The sequence below is a fragment of the Balaenoptera physalus genome (assembly GCF_965194825.1).
Source record: "Balaenoptera physalus genome assembly, chromosome: 12".
NCBI classification, from domain to species: domain Eukaryota; kingdom Metazoa; phylum Chordata; class Mammalia; order Artiodactyla; family Balaenopteridae; genus Balaenoptera; species Balaenoptera physalus.
In genome coordinates, this window is record NC_138897.1 from 1,302,806 (window position 1) to 1,327,104 (window position 24,299).

At 39.8% G+C, this 24,299-nt stretch overlaps 1 protein-coding gene across 12 annotated transcripts in view; it reads right to left on the reverse strand.

The window, feature by feature from the left end:
* ATP9B (ATPase phospholipid transporting 9B (putative)) overlaps positions 1-24,299 on the reverse strand; it is a 225,459-nt gene that overhangs the window by 168,839 nt on the left and 32,321 nt on the right. For all 12 annotated transcript variants that reach the window (XM_082418507.1, XM_082418499.1, XM_082418501.1 and 9 more), the window contains 2 exons: positions 16,928-17,036; positions 2,823-2,881 (listed from right to left, as the gene is read on the reverse strand). In XM_082418507.1, the coding sequence (XP_082274633.1) occupies positions 2,823-2,881; positions 16,928-17,036 (168 nt within the window). The remainder of the gene's footprint in view (positions 1-2,822; positions 2,882-16,927; positions 17,037-24,299) is intronic.

Below are 24,299 nucleotides of genomic sequence, written 5' to 3' on the forward strand. Positions count from 1 at the left end.
CTACCCTCCCAATTTCCAGGTACATGTCAAAGACATACTTCTCCTAGGCTGAATTTGAATCTGGAGAGCTAGGAGTTTAAACCCGGATGCAGTGAACACTGAAGGCCGCACCATCCTCTTTCCACTTTCTGTCCCAGGCTGCTGCTCTCCCACGTTCTACGGCTACTAACGTCTATAACACTGAGCCAAAGGTGATTAGCATTATTCTTCTAAATACCCATAAAATGAGTATCGATGTACTAATTTTAATTCCATGTTAAGATAAAAAATTACAACTATCCTATAACATAAAATCCACCATGGAAATATCCAAACACTAATTTATAAATAGGAATATGGTCAAATAAAAGAGAAATAGCTTTTCTGGTTAGTGATAAGTATTCCCAGAATTCTTAAATAAAAAGTAGAAGGACAAAGCCATTTGCTACCAGATCTCTGCTATTTCCTTATGATGATTATATCAACTGGCGAGAAAAAAATCTTTTAACACTACCAAAATCACAAAATTGGTTTGACAAATACCATGAATCTACTACTAAAAATTTATCATTTCCCAGTAGTTACTGGAAACTATGTTATCAAACTTCAGAATACTCAATGCTTTCCAGGAGAGTGAAATATATGAAAATTTTTAATATGAAAATGAAAGTACAATTGGCAATATAAAAAACTAAATCAGGTAGGTGCTGCCACCCCTATTTTTTAGTATGCAGCAGTGCTTCCTTAAGGCTAGTGAAAACATTTTAGAAGTCTTCCCTCTAGCTCTGCTACCAAATCTTTAAATTTCAGAGTAGCACAGGATACCACACACATGCTCACATATATGTAACACTGGTGTGTCATCCACAACGTGCTATCCACTGGACACTGAAATGACAAACAAACACAAAGAGGTGCAGCTCCACATCAAAGGAAAACCTTTACCTGGATGTCTACAGAGGCCTATGTCACTCACCAATCTTTCTTACTGATGGAGAAGACACCTGTGAGGCCAGAGAGACACTGAAGAGGAACACCCAGACACAGATGTAGATCTCTCTTTCACATCTACCTGTATGACTAACGAGATGGCCAAGAAGGGTGCACCTGTTACTCAGTAAAAATGGGGGGACTGAGGGAAGACAGGAAGGTGAGTGTACCGCTACGTCAAACTAAACAGCAGAGGTATGGGAAAAAAAGGGTAAATAGGAGAGTTAAGGAGGAAATAAGAGATGAAAGAACGAAAAGGCCAAACAGTACTCATTTGATTCACAAAGAGAGATTCTATCCTAACCTTCAACACAACAAACACGAGACATCCTCCTAAAAGTCAAGAGGAAAACTCTGGAGTCTAGGTCTCGGAGACTGTGCAACCTTTCTGCTGGCACTCACACTCTCTCTTTCCCCCTCCTGCTGGCAGGCCGGTGGTGGGCTGCCTGGTGGAGAGGCCCATGTGGCCAGGAATGAGGGTGGCCTCAGGCCAAAAGCTCGTAGAACTGAGGCCCTGAGTCCAAAGAGGCACTAAGTCCTGCCAACAACCCCAAGAGTGAGACTGGCATCAGCTCCACCCCTGTGGAACTTGGAGGTGATGGCTACTGGGCTGACACCTTGACACAACTTGACTAAGAGCCTTAAGGGGGACCCAGAGCCAGGAGGTGCAGCTAGGTTGCACCCAGATTCCTGACCACAGAAACTTGAGAAAACAAATGTTGGTGTTCCTTAAAATTTGCATCAAAATTTATATGACTAACATTCGGCTCAGCCATCCTTCTTGTCAGCATTTATCCTATAGAGTCCTGCAAGGATGTATGTACCAGAATGTTCATTATAGCACTTCTCATAGCAGAAGACAGAAACCATCCAAAATCTAACAATGGATCAAAAGTTAGTAACTTACAGTATCCATATAACTGAACACTACGAAAATAAGTTGCACATCAGTATGTTTAATTTTCTCCTTTCTGTAAAATCTGACAAACACAGCCCAAAGCATTCTCTGTGTACAGATTACTGCAATGAGATGAAGACCACTTTCCTCCTGAGGAAGAAGGCTCTCACTAAACCTCCCCACGAGGCGGCTCAGGCTAGCTATGTTCCCATGGGTTCCCATGTGGATATCAGCTGGTACCAGGGGCTCACACTCCTCTGTAAGAGGCCTTATGAAAACCTCTCATTCTATATTCTTTAAAATGTTGTTCTAGAGCCTTAAAAAAGGAAAAACAAAAAGACTATGCCCTCAGTCACCGTTACTCAGGAAGGCTATGCGGGCAGAAACGCTTCTCCGCAAAGGCAGACAGCCCAGGCCTCCAGACTCCGGGCCAGTAGCGGCCTGTCGACGGCCACCTCTGACCACTGTGGGGTTTTTAAAATGGCTTCTTCCTACATTGACCTAAACTTTTTCTTTCTAATCCTCTTTTGTTTCCATTTACTTTTCCCTCGTTAAGTTTTTAAGCCATAAGAATTAATATCCAATAATTACATATAATACATCTGTCTGAAAAAGGAAGCTCTAGAAACTGAAACATATTCCATTATAAATAGGTTCTAACTAATACAATTCTTTGGTCAAAAGATATAATTCTGATAATGCAACAATAAACAGTTAACATGTCTTATTTTAGACAAAATATGACTACCTACACACACTGAAATGTACTTTAGCAAAACAGACTATACAAAAACCTATATTTTTTTCTTCACATATATCAAACCTTACACAAAGATGTTAAGATTTAAAATACATGTCTCAAACAATTTCCTTCAGATTCAAAAGTTACTTGCAATCAGGCTAAATGTTAATAACTGGCATATACATGTCTAAAATATATTAAAAATGCATCAACCTTTTCCACTATGATGAGGTCTCCAACTTGTATGTCTGAACTCTTAACTTGCACTTTACCTTAAAAAAAAGAAGAAGTATAATCAACTCAAGGAAATAATAGCACACCAGAGTTAAACTTTCAGTTGATAAATAATACTTTAGAAATAACTTTGGGAGGAAAAAATAACACTTTAGAAATTTATCTATACTTATACTTTCAAAATAAATTTATTTCAGATAGACACAGTCGTTAAAAATTAACTTCTCCTAGTGAACTCCCAAATACAGTTAACTATCCCCCAATAAAAGACGTGCAAGAATGGGGAAGAGGATTCCATCTGGAAAGTTCTTCCCACATCTGCCATTATTTCAGGTCTGAGTCAAGTTACGGATGATCAAAAATATCACTAAATAAAATAATTTGATGACTGAAGCTGAGTAACATGGAGATGTAAAATCCTTACATTAATATTGTGGATAGATAGTACTGATTGGCACATAACTGACAGAAAAAAGAAACGAAGAAAATTACATGTAAAATCACCCTCCACTAGTAGCTTTACAGACACAAGTCAGGACTGAAAACTAAGGTCTAGAGAGTTACACAAAAAGTGATGCTTCCACATGGTATACTGTGTAAATTCTTAAATTGTCTCTCTAGTATCTAGTGCATTGTAATCACTTACAAAATCTAACACACAACATCTACACCATGTCAGTGCCACAGAGAGGAGGTGAGAAGCTGACGTGCACAATGGGAGACATCGTCCTGAAGCAGCAACAGGACTTGATTCAGTTCTCGCTCCCTGTGTCTCCTCCCTCCCTGCCTCCCTTCGCCCCTCTGTTTCTCCCCCTCCGTCCCTCTCTCCCCACCTCCCTATCTTGGTCTCCCTCCCTCTGTCCATCTCCCTTTTGAAACCAGCAACAGCCTTATGGATCTGCCTTGACATTTTTGTAACTACTGTTTTGACATGGGAAAAGGTCCACTTCTATTACATTCACTTTATTCTGAAAGCTAACAGAACAAGAGCTAAGTTCATATTACATTATCAAATACTAACATTACCAGTCATTACACTGACTTTTAGACCAATTCAACTTATTATAAAGCCTAATTTCCTAAATACCTCTTAAAGCAGCTGAGTTTCAATGGAACTATACCAGTTCCTAACAATTTGTCTTGAGGATATCAAAAAGTTTTGTAAATATTATATTTTTGCTGTTATATTTTTCCATGTTCCTCAATTATACAATAAATACATAAGGGCTGGAGTTACTTTTTAGGGGGGAGATGAAGCTACTTTTTATTCATATTATAAAATAGCAAAGTTCTTTAGAATTGCATGTGAAGCAAATCTTACGATATTTTCCTAAGTGATAAGTATACATCAATTAGTAGCCAAAAAACATATTTGCAAAAGAATGTCTACTTTAAATCTTTTTTTTCAGTTGGTCACTTCAAGCTTCAGGTCTGTACTCCCACTATTATGTTTTTTATAGCTAAGCATCAGGCAGTAAAGACATATCACTGATCTCATACTCCCTGAGTATTAACTCAACAGAATTCCTGTCTTATCATTTAATTTTATTTTCTCTTCTATTCTCCAATCCACTTTTCCTTCCTTCTGCTTTTTTACATTTTAATAGACATATTTAAAAAAGAGAGAAATAGTTGCAGTCATAAGATGTAGTAAATGTAAATAATTTTAAACTATTTTGAAACAAAGAAAACGCATCCTTTTTTGACTCCTTAATCAAGACCTTACATTTCTGAGAGATTTATTATTCTCTCACATGGTAACAGACACAATTTATATTTAATAGCCTTTAATTTTTAGGCATTAGTTGTGATCGCTATTCATTTCTATGGAACTTACTAGCAGTTACATGGTTAAGTAAAACAGTTTATGGTAAAATGCACTGTTGAAAGTTCTCAACTCTTACAATATTACAACATGAACAAAATACGAGAAGGCTAAACACAGCACAGTGTCAAATCAGTATGATAATCTGCCTCACTTATCTGTTCAAAGTACACATTTCTAAATTTTGAAGAACTGGTCAAATTGTTCAACAGTTCTGAACTCTCTTAATAATTCTAATCTTGTGTTCGGGGGGACTGCCTGCACTTCCTTTACAGCCTTTGTCACATGAACTCACGGACTTCTCTGTTCTCTTTCCCAAAGAACAGCGAAGGCATCAGGCAGGAAAGATGGAGGAAAGCCACCCACTGCCCATGCACCTGTCCAGCACCGACAGCCCAGCATCATGACCTTCCGCAGCCTCTTCTGCACAGTCCACGCCTCCACTAACGGTTTGATTTCTGGCCACCCTTTGTGAGCTGAACTGATAGCTGATCCTAGCTAGCAACGTACTAATATCAGAGTTGGAAGAGACTGGTAACAAGAGATATTCCTTAAGTTTTATAAGTCACAGCACATAGAAAACACACAACGGCCACCTGCTCTCACAAACCAATGGAACCATCAACAACACAGTGTTTACTGAATGGGCATTTAAAATTTAGTAACTTCAGAGCTACGCTTGATACAAGCAACTTCTAAATACAGTAACAAAGATACTTCAATGTGTACACCAGTATTTAAACCTAATGACAGTTTTCCTTAAAAATATCCTATTCCATTTACTGTCAAGTACGTACTCAGGAAGTCGTACCTTACCAGCCTTTTTCTTTTGATGAAATAGTTAATAGTGAATATTACCAAGTAAGGTAACAACAGTCCTTTCCTCTCTCTAAACCACTGCAGGTAAGTCTTTCTTTCTAGCAGTAAATGTTCCCCGCCACTGTGCCTCGAAAGTACGACGGCTTATGTGCTCCTCCTCACGGGAGGAAAGCATTTATCTAACTTGCCCCATGAACCAAGTTTTATTGGCTCCTCCGAAGAGAGATCAAAAATCACTCCAAGAGCCACTCTTCTTCCTGCAGAGTGTCTAACCACGTGCCCTGTCTACCACTCTCACTGCCACTCGTCAGCGTCACCTGTAGAGACAAGACACAACTAAATGGTCGCCACCGTTATTATTTCCCGAATTCAGCATAATTCCAAACGAGCTAGTTGAAAAACTAAGGATTATGTTCATCCTCACCCCAAACCCTCCATTATTGGACAATTACTTAGAAGATAATCAGATTTGCAGCGTGTATACACATTCTTCACAGCTGATCTCAAATTAACTTTCCGGCTGCATCTACTGTCTGTGTTTCCCTTTGCTCCTGCTCTATCTTAGTCTGGCACCTTCTCCTACAACCGTGTGAGGCCCTTGCCTGTTCTTACAGGTTCTCTGCACTTGCTGTTCCTTTTGACTGAAACCCCTCCCTCCCCAGACCTCCTTAATTACACAGCAAATATAGCCCCATGAAGCCTTCTGTAACCTGTATAAGCATCAGCAGGATTTTACACACACCACTACACAATGTGCTTAAAATGCTATAATGCTATAAATATTCAAACACCTGAGTGTCTACCAAATTTCAGATCCTGTGCACTTCTAGGACATTTAGTTTGTTCTTCGCAAATGCATATCCAAACTTAACCCATTTTAAAAGAACAGAAGGAGTTGATAACCATTCTACTCCTCATCAGTTAAAATGGGTCAAATGCCAGAATGGATTGAAGAGAGCATTACCATAAAAACCACAACTAACTAGACACAGACATTATCAAATAAGGATGAAAATGCATTAATTACTTACTTCCCAACAAAACACACAAGGAGATAAGAGTGAGAGATAATTACACAACTTTTTAAAAAAGCACTTGATCGCATATAAGGAGCCCTCTAGAAGGTCACTTCAGATTAACAGGTACTGCTTCCTGGGCAGACCACCACCCGTGACATCAGCAGGTTATTGGGCCTGTCTTCATTATTTGGGTGGGAATGGCATTCTCCCCCAACTCTCTCAACATTTTAAGTGGGTGTGGAGGTAGGAGCCTAACTTAAAACAGATTATGAAGCAAGGTGGGTAGTTGGGAAATGAGTTTTATACTATACTGTATTATATTATATTATACCACATCATATTATATTAAGAGAGGGACCTATACTCTGAAAAAAAACCAAAGTATTGCTGAGAGAAATTTTAAAACACCTAAATAAAGGAAGAGATATATCTCATTCATGGATCAGAAGACTTAATACTATTAAAATGTCAATTCTCCCCCAGATTTATCTATAGATTCAATGCAATCCCAATCAAAATCCCAGCAGGCTTTTTTTAAAATAGAAATTAACAAACTGATTCTAAAAGTCACATGGAGGGACTTCCCTGGTGGCGCAGTGACTAAGAGTCTGCCTGTCAGTGCAGGGGGACACAGGTTCGAGCCCTGGTCCGGGAAGATCCCACATGCCGCGGAGCAACTAAGCCTGTGCGCCATGACTACTGAGCCTGCGCTCTGGGGCCCGCGAGCCACAACTACTGAGCCCGCATGCCACAACTACTGAAGCCTGTGCGCCTAGAGCCCGTGCTCCGCAACAGGAGAGGCCACTTGCAATGAGAAGCCCGTGCACCACAGCGAGGAGTAGCCCCCGCTCACCGCAACTAGAGAAAGCCCACGCGCAGCAACGAAGACCCAACACAGCCAAAAATAATAAATAAATAAATAGATAGATAGATAGATAAATAATAAATAAATTTATAAAAGTCACATGGAAATACAAAGGATCTAGTCTAGCCAAAACAACTCGAAAAATGAAAAACAAAGTTGGAGGGCAAACGCTACTGCTTTCAAGAATTATTATGAAACAACACTAATCAAAAGAGCATTGTTTTAGCACAAAGAGAGACGAACAGATCAACAGAGTGAAGAGAGAGTCTAGAAATAAACCCACACATGAAAGACAACTAATTGTTGACAAAAGTGTAAGGCAACGTGGTGGTAAAGGGATCACTTTTTCAAAAATTGGTGCTAGAAACAACAACACGCACACCTTGTACCAATACAAAACTACTCAAAAGACCTGTCATATAATGCAAATCCTAAAACTAAAAAACCTCTAGAAGAAGAAACATCAGAGAAATAAATGTAACGAAAATCTTTGTGAACTTGAGTTTAGGCAAAGAGTTCTCAGGACACCAAAAGCACAAACATAAAAGAAAAAACTGATACATTGGACTTCATCAACTAGAACATCAAAGGGGCAAGGAACAGCACAAAGGTGTTAGATCAATGAACTGGCGGTTGAAAAATAGCCGGAGGCAGGTGCAAGAGGGAATAAGCTACAAAGATAGGAAGGGACTCTAATTCCAGGTCAAGTGGCCCCAAGGTTATGGGAGAAAAACAGCAAACATTTAGGAGACTTGCAGGGGAAGCAGGACCCTCAGAGAAGAGCCACATTTTAATGAAAGCAAGAAGGCACATTCAGAGGAGTCTGATGATGGAAAGGCTCAGGTGATGAAGAAACCAGAATTCCAAAGGCACAGTGAAGAAAGGGCAATGCTAAGAATGAAGACGTACAGAATCTCGTGGTGATTAAGACGCAGAAGATGAAGAGTGATTTTAAAGTCTGAGACACGAACAAAGATGAAGGTCCCGTGAGGCTAGTCCTGGGGTACACAGGCCGAGACTGCGCTCAGGCTGAGAGGCCTGGGGAGTCCAGGACCCCATCCTGACCCCGGCTGAAGCTGGGCAGGGCACAGGCTTCCCCTTGACCTCGGCTGACGAAGTTGAGGGTGCCAGAGGAAGTCAGGATTAACTCAGGGCACGTGGACACCCTTCCCTAGTACAGGCCAGGGACAAACGTGGGAACAAAATGGGCAGCTTATATTCTAGCAAGATTAAGTAAGGCAGAGTGAAATAAAATATAACAACAAATGGACTGTATAATTACAGCCTAGGAAATAAGAAAAAAAAAGAAATACTACAGCCTGGGGGTAAGAATTATAAAGCATCCTGACAAAAGTAACCAATGTTTACTCTTAAACATTCACTAGCAATAACGAAAGTATTATTTAATAACATTCTTAAGCAACAACAAAAAAATTAAGATGCTCAAATTAAACACAATCAATTCTTTTTCCTTTACTATCAGTAAAAAAAGAGCTGGAATAGCTTTGGGAGGAATACTGGAATAATGAAATACTACATTACGATAAGAAATATTTACAGATAAAACACTGAATGTTATTCACCGGATAAACTATATTAGCCTCTCGCTGGCTAAGGGAGCCCAAGCCATCTATGCAGTTGCCAAGAGAGACCCCAGGGGCTGCCAGAGGAGGCTATCAGGCAGGCTTTACAGCCGGCCAGCGCACACACTTTCGCCTAAAGCCATATGCAGAACCAAACGCTGAAGTAAGTATCAACAGTAATTCACTGCATTCACCAGATAAAGATTTTGTAGAAAATCACAACAGTTTGAAAATTTTAATAAGTATCTCAAACGTTAGATATTTTACCAACAAACAGATACAAATAGAAATTATATGGTATCAATAAGGAGAGGACACACTCCAAAGTGTTCATTAAGCCCTCTGTTGTTTGCATAAAAGAAATTTCTAACCTTTGTTTCCTATAGTTACATAGGCTTCTTAAATATCTATCAAAGGTTAAGATACAAAATATTGTTAATATGAATGGTTCATAATTAACAAGTTCTAAGACTCTCAATCACTAAAATCAGAAACAGTACAAAAAAAGCAGTCTCGCTCTGCCATGGACGCACCCCATGGACAAACCCCAAGTGTCCTACCTGAGTGTGTACGGTCATGTCACTATGGAGAGGGATGTGAGCAAACCTAGTTCAAGACAGTCCCTGGTCTCTCTTTTCCTCTAACGTTTACATAACCCACATGACAGTGGTTTACTTCTCAATCCGCTTACGTGTGGAGAACTGGAGACAGTGAAGAAATCCACAGATGGAGGCAGCAAGACAGCTGTGAGGCTGCCGGAGGGGCCACTGGCCTAAGTCACGAGCAGACAGAAAGTTCCCCAGGACTCTTATATTTAGAGCGTTTCATGCTTCTCAGAGAACACAAGAAAAAAATGAAAATAACTGGTGGAGGGAGGGGAGGAGGGAGGAACAGAGAGGTTTCCCAAGATACCAGAATGTACTGTAAAGGAACATTTAAAACTGGCATGGGACTGGCATGGAAATTTGGATGAATCAGTGGAAGAGCACAGAAACTAGAGGAAAGGGCCAAAACAAATCTAACGTATTTCTCAAAGATCTGAGAGAAGTTAGTAACTTGAATAACTGGTTTTAAAGTAACTAACTGACCATTTGAGAAAAAAAAGGCAGATCCTTTCTCCATATAATACATACTTTTACACGTAAAATTGCAAATGGAGTAAAAATTCAAGTATAAAAAATGAAAACACAGAAATACTGTAAGGAAATTAAAATAGTCAGGGGCTTTCCTGCTGGTGCAGTGGTTGAGAATCCGCCTGCCAATGCAGGGGACACGGGTTCAATCCCTGGTCCGGGAAGATCCCACATGCCGCGGAGCAACTAAGCCCGTGCACCACAACTACTGAGCCTGCGCTCTAGAGCCCACGAGCCACAACTACTGAAGCCCGTGCTCCACAACTACTGAAGCCCGCAAGCCACAACTACTGAAGCCCGCGGGCCTAGAGCCCGTGCTCCGCAACAAGAGAAGCCACCGCAGTGAGAAGCCTGCGCACCGCAACGAAGAGCAGCCCCCGCTCGCCACAAGTAGAGAGAGTCCACGCGCAGCAACGAAGACCAAACGCAGCCAAAAATAAATAAATAAAAATAAATAAATTTATTAAAAAATAAAAAAGAAATAACTAAGATATACTGGGAAACAATCATCACAAGCTGTATGAAGGACCCAGCAGCACAAAATTAATTCGTTTCATTTCTAAATATCAAGTTCCATGTTAGCTTTAGGTTTAAATTTGGGAAATACACTAATAGTGGTTGACATAACTTAGCCCTGCTGAGATCCGGCGGCTGATGAAAACACAAACAAATAAATGAAGACTTCAGAATTGATCCTATCTGCTAGAATACTGACTGCATGAGCTCTTTAAAAAGCTTAGTTCAGGACTTATCCATGTTTGAATCTCATCAAGTTATCACGGTACCCAACACATAGTGGGTACTTAGTAAATATTTGTGGAAATGAATTGTGAACTAGCCACCTGCATGATTACAAACAAGGTATACAATCTATACATGACTCCCTAGCAACAATAGAAAAAAACAGCATTGTTTCCAAGAATCCAAAAGTAGAATGGCCACACAATTCAAACTCTTTGCAAAAGCTGCCAAGAAGTAGGAAAATCTATTTTATTTTCTCTTCCTTGACTCTGCCTCTGGTGCTATTCACTAGGAGATAATGAACAATACAAGTAGTCATAAAGAGAAAGGAAGGAAGGTAGCAGCAACAGGTATGGAAAATTCCCACGCAAGAAAAGCAGCTTATCGGGCAATGAAATAAAGAGCAAACTAAAAATCATTCCGTGTTCACTAAGGTCATATGCCAGAGTTAAAATATTCTCTGCTTCCAAACACAGCACCTTCAAGACGTTAGCATATTTAACAGTGGAAGTGGCTTTCCTTTTCAAAAGAAAAAAATAACAACACAACATTTTCTCAATGTATTTCTACAAGAATGTGCTTGAGAACTCTAAATATAAAAAGTTCACATGCTGTAAAATGATACAACAAATCACAGAAAGAAATCAATGCCATTCAAAAAATAAATTTTAAACTATACTCAATAATAAGCATACATATGCACTTTCTATATACTAGATTTTACTTATCAATCATTTACATCGGAATAACCAGCCACGAAGCAATGTGCCACAGCTGAAAGAACACTGAATTTGAGGTCAGAGGGTCCAGGTTCAAATACGAACTCTGCCAAGAAGGATGGCAACTTAGGGCAAATTATTTAGCATGAGCTTCAGGCTTCTCATTGTCACTGGAGACCACACCAGCCACCCCTGGGCAGTGGTTATGTGAATGAGCAGTGAAAGTGCTCTGACACACACGGGAGTCCAAAAGGGCAGCTGTCGCTACCGTCATCTATCTACATGGGAAATGTCGATTTCTCAGATCACAGGCAATGATGACCAATTTTTTTAAAAAACGTAAATGTTCACTTGCATTTGAAATGAAACTACTGAAATTGTTTTGAGTATGTTGAATTCAAATATTACAGAGTTGTAAAAGATATATCCCAGTCTGTCTTCCTCATCATCTTATACTATGTTAGGTGAGAATGACATAAAGTCAGCCACTTTAAGGTAAACGATTCAGTGGCACTCAGGACATTCACAGTATCGTGCAACCAACTCTGTCACGTTCCAAGACATGTTCATCACCACAAAAGAACCTCATACCCATTAAGCAGCTGCCATTCCCTACTTCCCCAGGCCACGGCAACCACAATCTGCATTCTCTATCTATTAACTTACCTCTTCTGCATATTTCAAAAGAATGACGTCATACAATATATGACCTTTAGTGTGTGGCTTCTCTTACACAGCACAGTATTTTCAGGGTTCATTCACATTCTATCATGTATCAGCATTTCATTAATTGTCATAGCTAAATAATATCCCAATATCCCAATGTATGAACAGACCATAATTTGTTTATCCATCCATCCATCCATCCACTGATGGACATCTGGACTGCCATCACCTTTTGGCGACTGTATATAGTGCAGCAATAACATGGGCGTATGCATACAATATATGACCTTTAGTGTGTGGCTTCTCTTACACAGCACAGTGTTTTCAGGGTTCATTCACATTCTATCATGTACCAGCATTTCATTAATTGTCATAGCTAAATACTATCCCGATATCCCAATGTATGAACAGACCATAATTTGTTTATCCATCCATCCATCGACTGATGGACGTCTGGACTGCCACCACCTTTTGGCGACTGCATACAGTGCAGCGATAACATGGGCGTATGTGTATGTGTGGTTGAGTCCCTATTTTTAATTCTGAATTTATCTGGGAATATCTTAATTTCGGCTTCATTTTTGAGTGATAGTTTTACTAGCATAGAATTTTCTGTTGACGGTGTCTCCTTTTCCAATTTTAAAAACACCACCCCACTTCGCCCTGGCCTCTACGGTTTCTGATGAGAAGTCTGCAGGTGGCTCGTCACCTCACTGAGGACCCCCTTGTATGTGCTAAGCCGCCTCTCTTGCTGTCTGCAGGGTGTGCTCTTGGTCCTGGGGTCCAACTGCTTGATGGCAATGTGTCTTAGTGTGGATCTCTGCATTTATCCTTCTGGGGTTCAGTGAACTTCCTGAAATGTGTAGATTTGCGTCCTTTCTCAAATTCGGGGAGTTAATGGCCATTATTCCTTCAAATATTCTCTCTGTGCTTTCTCTCTCCTCTCCTTCTAAGAGTCCCATCACGTGTACCTTAGTACACTTGACGCTACCCCACAAGTCTCTTAGGATCTATTTATTTTTCTTCATTCTACTTCTTGCTCCTCAGACTGGATAATTTCAAGTGACCTAGGTTCAAGTTCACTGATTCTTTCTTCTGCCAGCTCAAATCTGCTAATGAAACTCTCTAGTGAGTTTCTCTCTTCATCTATTGTACTTTTCAGCACCAGAATTTCTTGCTTCTTTTTTTAAAACTTACATACCTTTACTGATATTCTCCATTTGTTAACATATCATTCTGGTATCTTCTAGCAATTTGTCCATTGTTTCCCTTAGCTTCCTGAGCATATCTGAGGCAGATGACATCGTGTTTGTCTAGTAAGTCCAATGTCTGGGCTTCATCAGAGACAGTTTCTGTTAATTTTTTCTGTGAATGGGCTACACTTTCTTTGCATGCTTTGTAATTTTTTGTGGAAAACTGGACATTTTGAGTATTATAATCTGGTAACCCAGGAAATGAGCTATTTCCCCCTCTTCTGGGTTTGTTTTGCTGCTTGTTATATGCTATAGCCATGTATATTTAGTGACTTTTCTAAACTATTTTTGTAAAGCATGTATTCTTTGTCACGTATGGTGACAAAGAGGGAGGGAGGGAGGGAGGGAAGAAAGAAGACAGAAAGGAAGAACAGCCTCTCCCAGCCTTTGCAGACTGTGGCTCTGTGCTGGGGACCCTGTCACTTAGCCTGGCTGTTTATAACTCTGCCTCAGCCTTCGCTTCCGCCTGCCCTGAGCCTAGAAATTGGTCAGAAGCAAAAGACCTTTTCAGGCCTTTTCTGAGCTTGCATCCAGCTCTGGCCTTGAATGCAGCTTTCAAAATTCCCCGAGCAAACAGGGGCACTTTGGATTCTCTCGCATCTTTTCCTGCCTGGAAGTGACACTCTCGTGTGTGAACCCCAACTAATCTTTGCCCGGCTACTCTGGCTGTACCCAAGCCTTACACAAGAAGAAACGCCTGCAGCTTTTCAGCTTTCCTGCCCTGAATTCCAAGTTAGGTGAAAGACAGGCGAGCTAACTGGGTCAGTCCTTCAAGTAGCCCCCAGACAGGTTAGACAGACAGACACAATGCTCTGTAAGCTCGTCCTGCTCTGTGCCCTCCAGAGCCAGGTCCAGAGCCCAGACTGGGAACATGGCTGCTGCTGTCTTCCAGGCGGGTGCCATGACAGGGAGGGGGTGGAGCAAGGGCAGGTGAAAATACCAAAAAGCTTTCCTACGATTTTTAGGAGGCCTTTTCCTGGATGCTACAATCACCTGGATGCTGTAAAGTTTGACTGTTTTCCAGAGTTTTGATGAAGTTAGCTCTGCCACTTTCTGCTTGATTTGTGGAGCTGCGTACTCTGTCATTTTTGCTGACATCACCGCACCGTTTATTTGTGAATGATACAATTAGTGCCCAGAAACAAATCTCTGCTCAGCCCAAATTCCACAATACAAAACAATTTAAAACATAAGCCAGGACCTATACTGTATTCTAAAATAGACAAACCAAAGTTACACCTAATTTACCTGGCCATTCTGGGGATTCTTTTCCCCAAAGCTAAAGCTTACCTTATTTTCTACAACACACCTTTCCTCTACCATGCCAATACTTTAAGCATTAAAGCTTTTTAATAATTAATTTTTCAATTCAATTGAGAAAGAACAGTCTTTTCAACAAATGATACTGGGACAACTTGATATTCACATGCAAAAGAATGAGAAACCATATCACATATCACACACAAAATACAAAATGAAAACGGGTCACAGACCTGAATGTAAGAGCTAAAACTATAAAACTCCTAGAAGAAAATACAGAAGTAAATTGTTGTAACTTTGGGTTGGCAAATTGTTCCTTAGATACAACCCCAAAACATAAGTGACAAAAAGAAGAAAACAGATGAACTCGGACTTCATGAAAATTAAAACTTTTGTGTATCAGGGGACACCATCAAGAAAGAAAAAATACAACTCACAGAATGAGACAATATAGTTCCAAGTCATATGTATCTAACGTGGGACTTAAATCCAGAATACAGAAAGAACTCCCACAGCTCAACAATTAAAACAAATACCTCAGTTTAAAAGCAGGCAAAGATATGAATAAACATTGCTCCAGAGAAGATGTACTAATGGCCAGAAAGCACATGAAAAGACGTTTAACATCATTAGTCATTAGGGAAATGCAAACTGAAGCCACAGTGAGATACCACTTCACACCCACTAGGATGGCTACAGTCAAAAAGACAGACAAGTGTTGTTGAAGATGTGGAGAAACTGAACCCTCTCACATTGCTGGTGGAAACGTAAAACGGTGCAGCCAATTATGAAAATAGTTTGGCAATTCCTCAAAAACATGGAATTACCGTGCAATCCAGTAATTTCATGCCTTGGTATATATACAAAAGAAATAAAAACAACGTTCACACAAAACGTGTACACAAATGTTCACAGCAGCATTATTTATAATGGCCTAAAAGTGGAAACAACCCAAATGTTCATCCTTATGATATATCATACAGTAGAATATCACCTGGCAAGAAAAAGACGCTAAGTACTGGTATGTGCTGCAACATGAATGCACCTTGAAAACATGATGCCAAGTGTCAGAAAACAGTGACAAAAGGCCACACACTACGTGACTCCATTTATATGAAATGTTTAGAACAGGCAAATCCATAGAGATAGAAAGTAGATCAGTGGTTGCCTGGGGCTGGAGTGGGATAGGGAAGCGGCAAGAGTGGGAAATGCCTGCTAATAGATATTCAGAGCTTCTTTCTAGAATGTTAAAAATGTTCTGAAATCAGATGGTGGTGATGGTTTCATAACTCTGTGATATACGCAAAACTACTGAAGTGTATATTTTAAATGGATGAATTTTATGTGAAAAATATCCCAATAAAGCATAAAAACACTTTTTGGACAACTAAAAAATAATAATAATTCATTGCACAAATGTCCACGTATAAACAGAAGACATAAACTCCACTCTAAACTTCTCCATTTTTAAACAGGCTCTGAGTCATTATGAATTTCCATTTAGTTTCTCACTGTCACTTTCTACTGTCATCACGCTTACCTGTAATAGCTTCACCCACTCTCTCCCTAATACATTGCTTCTTTTCTACAATGGACTGAAAAACCAAATAAACAACTCTCAAAAACATAAACTAGGCAGGGGTTAAAGCCTTAAATGAAGGTTACAGGGAAATCGGTACACGTCATTACCATTTTGGATCACGACATTTGTTTCAGCTGCTCAAAGTCCTCTTCCTGAAGGAGAGTTTAAGGCCATGATACCAGATGTCTGACCTTAATGATTGTGTTTAAAATCTAAAGCAAAGAGAGGCTTTAGAGGCAGTGACAACTACCCCTCACAGACAGTGTGTGCACACCAGTTGAGTTTCACGTGTCTCCAGTACATGTGCGTTATACACAAACTGTAACAGAGCGCACTCTAAAACTACTAATAGTTATGTATATGTATGTGTGCATGCGTTTAAGGGTTTGTGTATATATTAATATTCATAAACACATACATCCAAGCATCTAGAGAATGAATAAAAAGCTACCCTGAAATTATATGCATTATATTATTATAAGAAAATTAATTAGACAACACACAATCGCATAATACTATTTTCAGTAACAAAATTAAGACGTTTCCTTGCATTTATGTTAATTCTAAAATGATGATTACATTAAACAATGATAAACTGAATTAAAAGTGTCTTGCTCACCTCTTACTGTAAGCTTGCTGTATAGTTGTGAATTCACTTCCTTGTCTCGCTGAAAACGCCGAAATTCATCAGTTGCTTCCCTCATGATAGTAACAGCCAAGACAAACCCCTTTAAACAAAATAAAACAAAGTATTTGAGAAAACTGGACTTCAACAAAAAGGGAAAATTCTTTTACTGTTTAGCTTAACTTTTTTTCCTTCAATTTATATTAGTTGTAAAATACACAATAAATGAAAACAAAGAAAAAAGACAAAAAGTAACAAACACTACAAAAGGAACATAGTAATGCACAGTGAAAGATTTATAATTCTTACTATACCCCAGAAAATTTAAAAAATTCACACCTTAATATGTACTTCAAACCAAACATCAGAAAATATTTAGTAACCCAAAGAAAAAGAAATCAATCTTCAATAAACCCATGAATTATATTTAGAACACTCAGACATTCAAATAGCAAATTAACAAAGACTGACATAAAAATCTTATAATATGTGCACTTAAAACTTTCTGATAGAATAAAAGCATTTAGGAACACAAAACAATTCCCTTATACGACACTTACACATCAACTTTCTTACATCATGCATTACCACGCAAGTGCATTTGAGAGCACAGGTATGGCCATAGTGCTCTTCTTCTCTCATTTTGTTAAGTAAAAACCTGAACAGATGAGTCTGATGCTATCGAAATAAAACTTCTGTATACCTGTAATCTATTGTGAAATCTGTTACTGACACATGGCTACGTCCATCTTTTTAAAAGGCTACACATGTATTTTCTGACACACAATACAAGAATATTCTTCAAGTCAAGTTCCCTGTGATTAAACAGAGACCTCTTCAGTAGGCTTCATGTTAATGACAAACATGCTCCAGTGTACCATCTAAATTACACAACACTGGGTGAATTTCCATTGAAAGTACAATAATCTCTTATTCCAGGTTTCTTTTTTTTTTTGAATTAAAAGAACACCTTTGTTTATGGACACTGAAATTTAAATTTTGTATAATTTTTATGTCATAAGATATTATTCTGCTTTTGATGTTTTTCAAACATTGAAAGTTTAAAAACCATTCTTAGCTTTCAAGTTGTACAAAACAGAGGGAGGTCCAGATTTGGCCCATGGTTTGCCACCCCTGCTTTTATTTATTTATTTATTTTAAATTTATTTAATTAACTAATTTATTTATGGCTGCATTGGGTCTTCGTTGCTGCGCGCAGGCTTTCTCTAGTTGCGGCGAGCGGGGGCTGCTCTTCGTTGCGGTGTGCGGGCCTCTCACTGCGGTGGCTTCTCTTGTTGCGGAGCATGGGCTCTAGGTGTGCGGGCTTCAGTAGTTGTGGCACATGGGCTCAGTAGTTATGGCTCGTGGGCTCTAGAGCACAGGCTCAGTAGTTGTGGCGCATGTGCTTAGTTGCTCCACGGCATGTGGGGTCTTCCCGGATCAGGGCTCGAACCCGTGTCCCGTGCATTGGCAGGCGGATTCTTAACCACTGCGCCACCAGGGAAGTCCGCCATCCCCGCTTTTATTGTTTTTTTTTTAATTAATTTTTATTGGAATACGGTTGATTTATAATGTTGTATTAGTTTCTACCGTACAGCAAAGTGAATCAGCTCTACATAGGTTTTTTTCTGTCTAACCAATAGGCTAAAGTAAGTAGGCCTCTGGAGAATGTTTCTTGTGTTTACTGAAGTGCAGTCTTCTTTAAGCAGTCGTGCCTGAAGGCTGGTGTGAGGCTCCAGGCTCAGTGCACATGGGCCCAGCTCTCCACTCACCCAGTAGCCTTCAGTCTTGACGTTCATGGTACAGGCACCACCTGCAAGCGTCACTACTGCTCTCTGACTCTCAGTGTCATCACAGATCACCACCTGCTGACTGTGCTTCCCAGCACGCCTGAGGCCTGGACCACTCTCAGGGCCGATGTGGGAGCCTGGCCCAGGGCCCCTCGTTTCTCACAGCCATCATCACTACTGGGCCAGCCTCCCGCCTCCAGCCTCATCCCCCTCAAAGTCATCCCTCCACACGGTTCCCAAAGTATCTTCTACAATATAAATTTGACAAATATGTGGCAAAATCCTCCTCCAGGGATGGGCCCCAGCAATTCACTGCCTGAAACCTCAACAGTCCCCGCTGTTTACGCTCCTTTGCTAAAGCACAGCCTTAAGGACAGACGTCTAGCCTCACGGCCCACTCAATGCCGCTTTTATCCTCCAAGGCCAGGACACTATCAGCAGTCTCCTGCAACACCATGACGTCTCCCATCCAGTCTTTGCCAGTGTCTTTCCAGTGGTTGCTAAAAGCACTATTTTAAGAAGTATTCCAAAGCTACTCTTGGAATCAGAAAGAGAAGCCATGAACAACAGTTGCTGGTGGGCCCCACCTGCAGAGAGGAAGGCAGGCACAGCACGTGCCAGGGATTTGCCATCGCCGCGCTGAAGACAGCTGACGATGGGCAGAGTGTGACCCTCACATAGCAGGACCTTTAGCACACTTTTTTTTTAGTAACAGTTTTGTTGAGATTAATTCACATACCCTAAAATGCTTTTAAAGCATGCATTTCACCTTTTTAGTTTATTCAGAGTTGTGCCTCCATCAGCACCATGTAGTTCTAGAGCATATTTATTTTTATCACCCCCAAAAGAAACCCCAACAGCAACCACCCCCCATGCCCCCTCCGGTCCCTGCCCTGGAAACCACTAATCTACCTTCCGTCTCTGTGGATTTCCCTATTACGGGTGATACGGTAACCTCGACGTTAAGCTTCCTGACAAACTGCCAAACTGTTTTCTGAAGCGATTACACCAATTTTCATGTGTTTATTGCCCATGTGTATATCTTCTTTGGAGAAATGTTAATTCAGATCCTACACCCACTTTTTAACTGGGTCAACTAACCTTTTAATTGTTAAGTTGTAAGAGCCCTTTATATCGTTCTGGATACAAATGCCTTGTCAAATATGTGACTTACAAATATGATGTTACAAACACTTTCTCCCATTCTGGGTTATCGTTTTACTTTCTTGATGGTGTCCTCTGATGCACAAAAGTTTTTAGTTTTGATGAAGTCCAACTTACTCAAGGTTCTTCTTTTGTCACTTGGGCTTTTAATGTCCAAGATCACAAAGATTTACTTCCATGCTTTCTTCTAGGAGTCCTATAGTTTCAGCTTCATTTAGGTCTATGATCCATTTTAAGTGACGTTTTGTGTATGCTATGGTAGGGGTCCAACTTCAATCCCTCCCACGTGCTGTCCAAACGTCCCAGCACCATCTGTTGGAGACTACTCTTTCTCCATTGAACTGTCTTGGTACCCTTGCTGAAAATCCATTTGTCATAAATGTTTATTTCTGGACTCACCATTGTATCCCTTGATCTACATATCTATCCTTCTGCCAGTACCACATTCTCTTGATTACTACAGCTCTGTAAGAAGTTTCAAAATGGGGAAGTATGAGTTCTACGACTTTGACCTACTTTTCTAGGTTGTTTTGGCTACCCTGGGACCCTTCCATTGTTGCATGAATTTTAGAATCAGCTTGTCAATGCCTGCAAAAGAAGCCAGATGGGATTTTGATTGGGATTGCACTGAATCTGTAGATCAGTTTGGAGAGTCCTGTCATTGTAATACTAAGTCTTTCAATTCTTGAACATGAGACGACTTTCCATTTACTTAGATCTTCTTTAATTTTTTTCAAAAATGTTTTATAGTTTTTGATATGCACTTTAGCTAAATCTATTCCTATTTTTTTTTCTTTTTGATGTTGTTATAAACAGAATTGTTATCCTAATTCCATTTTCAGATGATCATTGCTAGTGTGTAGAAATACAAATGATTTTTGTATATTTATCTTGTACCCTACAGCTCACTAACTTGTTCCAATATTTTTGTGTGTGCATGGATTCCTTAGATTTTCCTGTATACAAGATCAAGCCACCTGTGAATAAGAGACAGATAGCTTTTCTTCTTTTCCATCTAGATGCCTCCTATTTCTTTTTCTTGCCTAACTGCACTATTCATTTTACCTTCAATAAAATGTTGAATGGAAACAGTGGGAGTAGCCATCTTTGTCTTGCTGCTGACCTTAGGGGGAAGCATCCAGTCTTTTACCATTAAAAGTACGGTAGCTGTGCAAAGTACAAAATTTTAAGAACAAGAGAGATTTCTATATTATGACCAAGTATCTCCATACTAGAGGGAAGTATGTGCTCTAGGGACAAATGGCCAGCTTCTCCAAAGCTGGTAACTTGTCATGACAAAGCAGTGATGAAATAAAGTGGTCATCAAAGAAACTATTAGTTGGGGGCAGAGAAGTACTCTTATCTTGAACGCAAATTCATCATTTTATTAGAGCTAGGGTTAGCAAAGACAAAAATAAAATAAAATAAAAGCATCAAATATCAAAAAAATTAGCTTTAAGAAATTTAGTATTATCAAAAGCCTTAAAATTTATACACATATTAACCAAGCAGCTTCACTTCTAAAAACTTAGCCTAAAGAAAAAAATAAAATAAAATCAAGGATTCCAGCACTGAATATGAAAAAACTGGAAACCTGAAAGTCCAAATAAGAAATTTATGATACTCTTATATGATGAAATATTTTATTTCCCTAATTCAAAGATGCTGTTGACTTTAAGATACATCATTATTGGGACTTCCCTGGTGGCGCAGTGGTTAAGAATCTGCCTGCTAATGCAGGGGACATGGGTTCAAGCCCTGGTCCAGGAAGATCCCACGTGCCATGGAGCGACTAAGTCCGTGTGCCACAACTACTGAGCCCACGTGCCACAACTACTGAAGCCCCTGTGCCTAGAGCCTGTGCTCCGCAACAAGAGAAGTCACTGCAAGGAGAAGCCCGCGCACCGCAACAAAGACTAGCCCTTGCTCGCCACAAGTAGAGAAAGCCCGTGCGCAGTAACAAAGACCCAACGCAGCCAAAAATAAATAAATAAATAAATAAATAAATAGATTTATTTTTTAAAAAAAGATACATCATTATTAATTTAGTAACAGTCCTGGTGGGAAGACAATATCACTTTAAATACATAAACCGTTTATAAGTCACAATTTCAGTAACATGAAAAATATGCATCTATGAATCCAAAAAATACAGTTCTATGCAGCCGCTCTCGTGTAGGAGAATATTTACTGTTACAGACTCATGTGATGGTGTGGAAGTAATTTCTTAAAATTCTACCTGTGACTGACTCACCTTGAGAGACAAGAGGAGAATGACTTTCAGGAATACATCATTTATACAATGAAGACAGTATTTTTAAAGAAGTGATTTTTATCAGACAGGCATATCAGAATCACCCAGACAATTGTTTGCAACACAGATTTGCTCAGGCCCTACCTGAAATATGTACCTTTACCTCTAATCTCCAGGGAACTGACCCCCCCCACCCCACCCCCGCACAAATGATATTTAAACTCTCCAGATGAATCTAATTTTTACCCTTTAAACCTACGGCTTAAAGACAGCAAAATTTAACTCTGAATTTATTAAGTTTATAAACCACAAAAAATGTGCTAGTTCCTAGTGCTCCTAAGAACTCAAGGAGTGAAAGTAAGCTCCCTCTTCTAATGTGATAATATTAGAGAAGATGCACCAAAGAGGGGCAGGTCCCAACTTCTAAAAACAGGAGTTCAACACTCCTAAGAGGAAGCAGAGTCCTGGTCACAGGCAAGGACTGCTGACAACTCTAAGCTGCTCCAGACCACATTCCAAGTCTAAGGTTCCTCTGGATACATAATAGACGGGTAGGACCAGAAACAGCCAAGAGGGGTCCCCCCCACACCGTCATGCCTACCTCTAGCACATATATTCCGAGAAGACACCCAGTGACCAGCCTAGGAACGTAAAACAGATCAAAGGAAAGGCAAGCTGATGCCACCATTTCCTTCTTGACCACTGGAGTTACAACCAATGGGCCTCTGCTTTTCAAGTTTACATCTTCTGAGGTTAAGACCTCAGAAGAGGTCTGGGCTCATAACAGATGGGTGGTTTAGGGAAGATGTGGATACACAAGTCTCCTGCAGGAGCAGCTGGGCCTGCCCATGACCTCAGCACCGACCAGCTCAGAGATGTCGGCTACAGCACTGCTACCTAGAAAAACCAAAACTGCACTTAAGAGGGTCACAGTGACATACTGTCCCCCAGAAGCAACAGCACTGGTGCATCAGCCCTGGATGACAAGAATGTCTCGCATGGCCTGTCCACAGCCCGTGATGAAATCTTACATCACAAAGTGGGATTCTTTTCTATTCCTCCATATAACCCAGGAACCATGTGGAGTGAGTGTCAAAACAATATATAATTTAGTAAAGAGAAAAAAGATTCCATTGATTATGTTACCACATCAGTTTACCTTTGAGGGATTATTATATGCCAGACACTCCTACATATTTTAAATGAATTACCTTTTAAATGTCACAAAAACCTTACAAGATGCATACCTTTAGCTCTAACTTACAGATAAGGAAACTGAAACACAAAAAGTAACTCTGTCAGGGTCACAAAGTTCATGTAAACAGTGGTTGTCTCTGGATGGCAGGATTACAAACGATTGATTTTGTTTTCTCCTTTGCATACTTTGCCCACACCTCCAATTCACAGAGACACTCACAAGAAAGGGTGGATAGAAGGAAGGATTTTAAAATCAGACTGAAAATCAGAGTCCCCCACAGACTGATTTCCAACCTACACAGCCTATCTGGTTTGCAATTATGTATTAACAGAGCACCAGGAAGATATTTTATGTGGAAGATGTACAGATTAAAAATCCATATTTTCTTTATCTAAAAATCTTCTGTATGGATAGATCTACTCCACCTTATTAAGTTTGATAGAAGCATTACAATCCATTTTGTTACTCTGATTACAGCAGCTTTGCCTTGAAGAAGTGTTCTGAAATCTGAACAGTATGAAAGGTAATCTTCATTCTGATCCAATAATGTAATGAAATCACTTTACTTTCAGTTTACTCTTCTATTATATAACAAAATATAACAGAAATTAGTTCAGAGCTGCAGCCAGTAAATAACGCTGCCAGGAGTAATTGAAATAGAGAGATTATTAATTAAGCTATCACTGTTTTCAGAAACATCCCAATTTTAGATAGAGAGCAAAGGGATTAAGTCTGCATTAACTTGTTTTCTTTAAAATGAGTGGACATCAGACGTAAGATTTCATAATCACCAGCTTCAAGATGTTTTTATGCTTCACTGGCAGGTTTTTGGCTAGGAGAAATCTGCAGATGCTAACTGATTCCTCTTTTGAGCAACTTCTAGAACCTTAGAGTGCAAGCAGAGAAAAGATGTCAAAGGCTTCAATGTGGATATAAAGATCACCTGCTATTCCAGGCCCT